The following is a 7,050-nucleotide window of genomic DNA, read 5'->3' on the forward strand; positions in this document are numbered from 1 at the left end:
TTTTTCAGTAACGAGTAATCTAACGCGTTACTATTTCCAAACCAGTAATCAGATTAAAGTTACTTATCCAAGTCACTGTTCGTTACTATTTTTGTCATTTTCCTTTGTAAAAATATAGATTTTTGCTTTCTTCTTGAGTCTCGGGGAGTGAAGTCACGTTTTCAGCATGAGGACAGTTCACGTTTACAGCATGTGAACAGGTCACGTGTACCATGCAGCGACACAAACGTAAACAACAATGGAGGGAGGAGAGAGATGCGCGTTTTCTAGCTGGAAATAGTCACTATTTTGAGTTTGTGTCAGCTAAAGACGGCAATATTAAGGTTCGTTGTACACTCTGTGCTGGTGGCGACAAAGTGCTATCTAGCTACAAAAACACTACGTCAAATTTGAAGAAACATTTGGAGTCGCAGCACTGCAGTCAAACTTACAGAGCAAGTCCCACCAGGTGGTGTGAAGCAGAGAGCAGGAGGTCCCCCACCACCCAAACAACAAGTAAAGTAACTAAGTTACTTTTAAAATCAAGTAATCTGTAAAGTAACTAAGTTACTTTTTAGTAGTAATTATTGAGTCTGACGTCATTAGTAAGTAAGTAGTAAAGTAACTGTGGCAACACTGGTCATGACGCACCCCATCCCTATCTCTGCTTCTCTTCATAAAAAGCTTACGTATATTTAGGGAGTGAGGAGTTGCAGCGTTCGCCTAGACCGGCGGGGGAGGGAGTGTAGCCACAGTCACGGCGCGCCGTTTCCCTATCTCTGCTTCTCTGCAGGTCTTAGTTATGTTGTTATAGTTTTAGACTGCCGGGGGACTTCCTTTGACACACTAAGCTTCTCTCTCCTCTCTCTTTCCATCTGTGTGTATCCATGTCCCAGAAATGCCTGTTACTAACCTAGCTCTGGGGAGCTTATTCCCCGGAGTCCTTATGGTTTTTTTTCGCCCAGCATGTTTTCTTGAATTAGGATGGCACCTAAATCATGGTTGCAGCTGTCGCCGTGGTCCTGCTGTGCCCTGTTACACCCTGCTACACTCTGCAATGCCCTGCTACGTCCTGCAACGTCCTGCCACGTCCTGTCATGCCCTGTTGTGCTCTGCTGTGCCCTGCTACGCCCTGTAGCGCACTGCAGTGCCCTGCAACACCATAAACTACAACTACTATTTCTAGTTATTATCTTTATTGTGACTATCATTGCCTACCAAGAGCCTGGTTCTGTCCGAGGTTTCTTCCTGAAAAGGGAGTTTTTCCTTGCCACTGTCGCATTTACGCATTTATGCATGCTCTTGGGGGGAATCACTGGAATTGTTGGGTCTTTGTAAACTATAGAGTGTGGTCTAGACCTACTCTATCTGTAAAGTGTCCTGAGATAACTCCTGTTATGATTTGATACTATAAATAAAATTGAATTGAATTGAATTACCTAACCACCTGAGAGCCATACCCAAGAGTCTAAATTTCACATGGAATATTTTTCAATTGCACTCAACATGAGTTTAGGAAGATTGTTGCTCCCGATGGGAAGCTTGGCACTTTGCATGGCAGCCCTGCCACCATTGATGTATGAATGTGTGTGTGAATGAGAGTAGTAGAATCCAGTAAGGTAGAAAGGTTGTATATAAATGTCTTCCATTAGTGTTTAACTCAGTATTGGGGCAACAACACTGCACTTTTTTACACATGCATTTATTGTTCATGTTTAGTGACCTGAAATATATATATATACTGTATATTATTTAAAGTTTATGTTCAGTGACAAGTAAACCCAAGTTTACACAACTAAGTCACCTATTCTGTGAGGTTGTATCCTACCAGCAAATCATGGGGGAAAAACTTAGCAATTTGCTTTAAAAATGGGTGAACTGTACACACTCGCCCTCCTCGACCAGGTATAAAAGCCTCAACTCAGGGAGAACTTTCTCACTATCACATTTTGTAATTTGACTTTTTCTATTTTAGATGTCTGTGTTTGTGTTTATATCAACACTCCTGCCAACCAAGTTTCCATCTCAGAGATAGTAATAGGGGTTACCTTGAAGTAGCAGACGGTCAGTCTGCAACACTGCTAATCTGTGGAAATAGAGATAAACTATACTTATACATGGACACTTCTTTTTTTCTTGTCTTCTGATTCATCAGGTTGTACTTTGCACTTAAATCTGTGACTTTACAGTTTATTTTACTGGGGATTCCTGTTACTTAGCCTGACCCCTGCCTTCTGGTAGTTTAACATTTTTCTTATCAGTGCAGTCAAGATTGTCACTGTGATTCTGGATAACTTGGGCATTCACTGCCACTCCCTCAGATAGTAGCAGCGATGCTGATGCTAACCATGAAGAAGGGTTTATATTTAGGATGCTGGTGTGTAGCAATGTTGTGTGCTGCAATCAGTGTGTCTTGTATAATGTATTATGTAACTGTGCAACTGTGCACTGATTTACCAAGTCAATGTTTCAGCTTTACCCTGTAAATATTTTGATTTTGATCCAAAGAAGACAGAGCTGTAGACATTAGAAAAATATTTTTCAATTCTGTACAAGTTCCCCAAACCAACAGTTTCACATTTTCAGACATTCCAACAGGTGTATTGCTCAGAATATATAAATTACATAAAAAAATGCATGTTACAAATTAAACAAAGTGCATCTTACACAGTACACCCTATCAAGAAAATAGGTATACAATATTTAAAGAAACATCAGTCCTCATTGTTTCAGGTTTCAGTAAGTGACTCCATGTTTTCATCCTCAGACACAGCATCATTATCAGTCCAGTTTTAGAGGTACAGTTTATTTTTCTCGGCTTGTGCATTTTTCCCACTTCGCAAAACTAGAACTGTTTATAACACTTTTCTATATTTTCAAGTAAGTCTGCAGCGCTGCAGAAAGTGCCATCCAGGATCCAGTGCAATGCAATAACAACAGTGGTGAAGTAATGGTCACTAAACTGACAGAGCCATACAAGTGGTGTTCGTTGTGTTGTTAAAGTAATCCACATACACATATGTGGACATATCGTCTAAATATTTTTAAAAGACACATACACCAAGATCCATTACCCACACTTTTGAATACAAACATTTTATCTAAATAGCAGATTTCCAATCTTTAGATATCATAAATAAATATCTGATGGAAGGCTATCTCTCCCATCATAATCTGACAAAGATAAACCTGAGAAGTGCATTGGCCCAAAAGCCCTCAGTATAGTTTCATTTAAATGTACAACAGCATCTCCATAATAATTAAACATTTGTCTTTATAGTCTTTTTCTTTTATAGTGACATTTGTCTTTTATATTTTTGTTTTGTTTTTCAAAAATGCTCAGGTAATATCGATCCATATCACCAATTTTAACAATATTTTCAAGTTTGTTGTTTTAGCAGCTGTATGAAAGCCCCTGTCTTGTCTATTACTGAAATGGGAGATAAAATAAATAAATGAAACCCACTGAATAAAATAAGGTACATTGTTGAATTTGAATAAATTATCTTCCTTTACTGGACACTTGGGGTCTACACACTCAATGTGTAACTTTGGCTGCGTTTCCTACATAACTGGCGGAACCATACCCAGTAGAGGAACATCATAAGCAGCCAGTAGCACATGTAGGCCACACAGCCAAAGACAATAAACTTTGTTTCCAGTATCTTGGCTGGAGTAGACCAATCCTGTTGACTTTCCTTGTAGATTGTGTAACCGAGCCCACCTAATAAAATGGCTGCCCACACTGACAGAGGGAGGAGGGGCATGTAGTTCCCTACAATCTTACGCCTGCCTGATGTCCCCCAACTGCTTTTGTTCATGGTGATAATGGCAAAGTACTTAGCAGGCAGCAGGCTGGTCATGTACAGAGCTGAGTAGAGGGACATAAACACCATCACCATGTCTCTTCGCAAGATGCAGGCGTATGCCGCTTTCACCAGCCCGATCAGCTGGATGCAGCACAGGATCCAAAGGATGTCCCACAGCGTGCCTGTCCAAAACAGCTGGATGATGGTGGCGGTGACAAAGAAGGGGAAAATACCTGAGACGATGGACTCGTAGGTCATCCAGAGGTGGTGCTTGTGCCACCACATTGCATTGTAGAGCCACTCACGGAAGTAAGATTTTGTCCAGCGGGTCTGCTGGTTAAGCCAGCGCAGAAACTGAGCAGGTGTCTCTGTGTAGCATTTGGAGCGGGCTGTGTATCTGAAGGAAATGGCAAAAATAAAATCGATGACATCTTTATCATAACAGTAAAAATAACACCATCAAGATAATTGAGTCTGACGTCATTTCTGTGCCCAATATTGATAAGCTTCTTACTTTGTAGCATAGCCCATGCTCAGCATTCGGTTGGTAAGATGTCTGTCGTCACCAAATGTGCAGTGACTTCCCAAAAACATCTGATTGTACCAGGACTCCAGAAACTGCTGGAGGAGATCATTCCTGTACAGACCTTCATAAAGAAAGTCAAGAAAGAATTATCAGTTGCGAGTTACAACAGTGCATTAAAGCCAAAGTCATGCCAACCACTGCTCGACTTGTAGAATCATTACTTTGACCCACGTCACAGAAAAGCTTTTTCCTTACCCAAAGGGCCACTTATGCAAGACACACAGTTGAAGAAGGACTGGCAGGACCTTTCGATGTTGAAAGCCATCCAGTACCTCAGACTGCTCATGAAGCTGATGTAAGAGTCTTTCAGGTTGAGGATCATCACATCTCCTCCCACAGCTCCATACTTGTGGTTACTCTCCAACACTTTACACAGCTCTATGGTTGCCAGAGGGTCCAGCTTGGTGTCTGAGTCACACACCTGGGGATGGAGAACCAGAGTCATGTCATAAAAAATAAGCATATTTCTATAAAATGATCTTAACTGAAACAAAACATAAGGAATATGAATTCTAAAAGAAAAATACATACTTGTATATAGTCAACTGATGGCCCCAGTGCTTTAAAGGCTGTGTACATCACCTCCCGCTTGCCGCCCCACTTCTGCATGATGCACACGCATCTCTTGCTCTGGATAAGGCGCTCTACCTCCTTTCGCTGTAGATCCTCACCTACGGTATGATCAGCATCCCCTCCTGGGCCCATTTCTGTTGCCGTTTCCACATCCTGCTGGGCCTGAATGGGGTCCCAGGTATGGTAGTTGTTCTTCCACACATAACAGCCAGGGTCTTGGTCCACAAACACCTCCCTGAACATGTCCATCATATACCGGTCATCATCTTTGTTCCCGTCTATCACCATGATGATGCGCAGCAGCTCAGGGGGATACTTGAGGGCCCTGATGGAGTTCAGGCACTCTCTGAGATACGCAGGGTCCTCCTGGAATGCTGATATAGTGAAGCCGATGGTTTTGGTTAATGTGCAGGGGTCTGTGCGAGCTCTCATTCGCCGGTGCTCAATGAAGGCAAATAAGCTCTGGACCAACACGTGGAGTGAGAGGAGTAGTCCATAAAAGCCAAAGGAGATGATTCCATACACAGAGGTGGCCAGCTGGAAACCGTCAACATAGGCCCACACCATCACACCCAGGACTAGCAGAGCAAAGGTGAAAGTGAGGATGGCACGAACTGTTGTGCCCAGCTTCTTCAATAAAGGTTTCAGCTCCATTGTGTTTCGTCACCTTACAGACACAAAGAACCCACATTTATGGTATGGCTTGTTCATGCGTAAAGGATGGATTCCTGCTGCTCCTTGTCATGCTAAAAATGTTCACAGACACTCACTGTGTTTGGATAAAAGGCTATTTTAAATGGAATTAGTTGTTTTATGTGGACGCTCGTAAGACATGTTAACTATACAAGTTGGACAATAATACAGCTACCAGGCATACATAACACTTTAAGCTCCAGGCCATTATTTTTAAAGTTCTCATTGCCAAGACTGTTAATCCTAGAATGTGGCTATATCACTGACAACTAGAAACGCATATAGGGGATAATATCATACAGGCTACAGTGTATCCAAAAGACTGAATACTTTACTAACATAATTTATCATTTTTAACTTGTTTTATTTACAAATGTTAATATATTCAATGATATCGTATTTATGAAATTATTGAAAAAATTAAAGAAATTAAATAATCTTTTTTAATTTGCTTGTATGTACAAATTTAAAATACTACAGGTCAACTACAAACCATACTTATTCATCCTAAATATCCCAAACAAGCTTAAAACCTCATTCTGAAACTAGCTGACCTAAACAGTTGCAATATAAAACAAGAAGTGACACCGTGTTAATCAATGAAACTATCAAATAATAAATAAATAAAACAACAAATGATTAAATATAGCCGGTAAATAATATGTGTAAACGCATCATGCATCTTACCGCTAGCAGAAATCTGATAGGCTACCTGTTTTTATTTAAAAATATATATATTTTAAATCATATCATTTGTAATGACTTGCCATGATTCTACAGTCCTTCTTTTGTTTGTATTTAAATTACAGCCTATCTATAGTAATTCCGATGTAATTATAGCCTACTGTCATTATCAGTTTTTAAGTAGTACCAGCAAAACAACAATGAAAGAACGTTACCAAACAAACAAAGTTATTTGTTTTAACCCTACCTGATGTCAAGTTCCCCTGCTTTAAATTTGCGAGACATCCACTTGGTGTTTCTCTTGTGCCGCAACTTGGCGTAAAGTTTGTTGGCTTTATAGGCTACGAGGTTGAACACGGACGGAGCCATATGCGCGCTTTTTATGTCGGGGAACGATCACTTACGCGCGCCCCAGCTGACTCAGCCGTGCGTCAGGAGCAAGGCGGTGGTCCTGGTCCCGACTGAGCGTGCGGTGCATGCGGCTGCTTTTTTTTGTTTCTTTTACCATAGAGATGTTTAGTCTGTGACCTCTGATAAAAAAAAAAAAAAAAAGAAGAGGTTCCCAAACTGAGCGGCACTGTAGGAGCTTCAAATAGATTCACAAGAGACCAATCAACTCACATTTCTGTTTGGAACATCTGGGAGGATTTTTTTTGGTTGCCTATTGTGAGGTTTGCGCAACAATTTCGCATGTACAGCCAGCCTAAATCGCTTCAGACCTAACAT

At 40.9% G+C, this 7,050-nt stretch overlaps 1 protein-coding gene across 1 annotated transcript; it reads right to left on the reverse strand.

The window, feature by feature from the left end:
* Positions 1-3,509: 3,509 nt before the first annotated feature.
* On the reverse strand, positions 3,510-5,601 carry has1 (hyaluronan synthase 1). The gene is made up of 4 exons (XM_078253219.1): positions 4,906-5,601; positions 4,570-4,795; positions 4,303-4,435; positions 3,510-4,185 (listed from the first exon to the last, which is right to left on the reverse strand). Exons 1-4 carry the CDS (start codon positions 5,599-5,601, stop codon positions 3,510-3,512), a joined length of 1,731 nt encoding a protein of 576 aa, XP_078109345.1.
* Positions 5,602-7,050: the final 1,449 nt, after the last annotated feature.

This window comes from Sander vitreus, chromosome 6, assembly GCF_031162955.1.
Source record: "Sander vitreus isolate 19-12246 chromosome 6, sanVit1, whole genome shotgun sequence".
Classification (NCBI taxonomy): domain Eukaryota; kingdom Metazoa; phylum Chordata; class Actinopteri; order Perciformes; family Percidae; genus Sander; species Sander vitreus.

Excerpts from the sequence above, each read along its gene's own strand:
- has1 (XM_078253219.1), bottom strand. The coding sequence starts at position 5,601 with ATGGAGCTGAAACCTTTATTGAAGAAGCTGGGCACAACAGTTCGTGCC. Across the intron at positions 4,796-4,905 it reads CATCAGTTGACTATATACAA|GTGTGTGACTCAGACACCAA; the intron begins GTATGTATTTTT and ends CTCCATCCCCAG. Across the intron at positions 4,436-4,569 it reads TTGCATAAGTGGCCCTTTGG|GTCTGTACAGGAATGATCTC; the intron begins GTAAGGAAAAAG and ends TTCTTTATGAAG.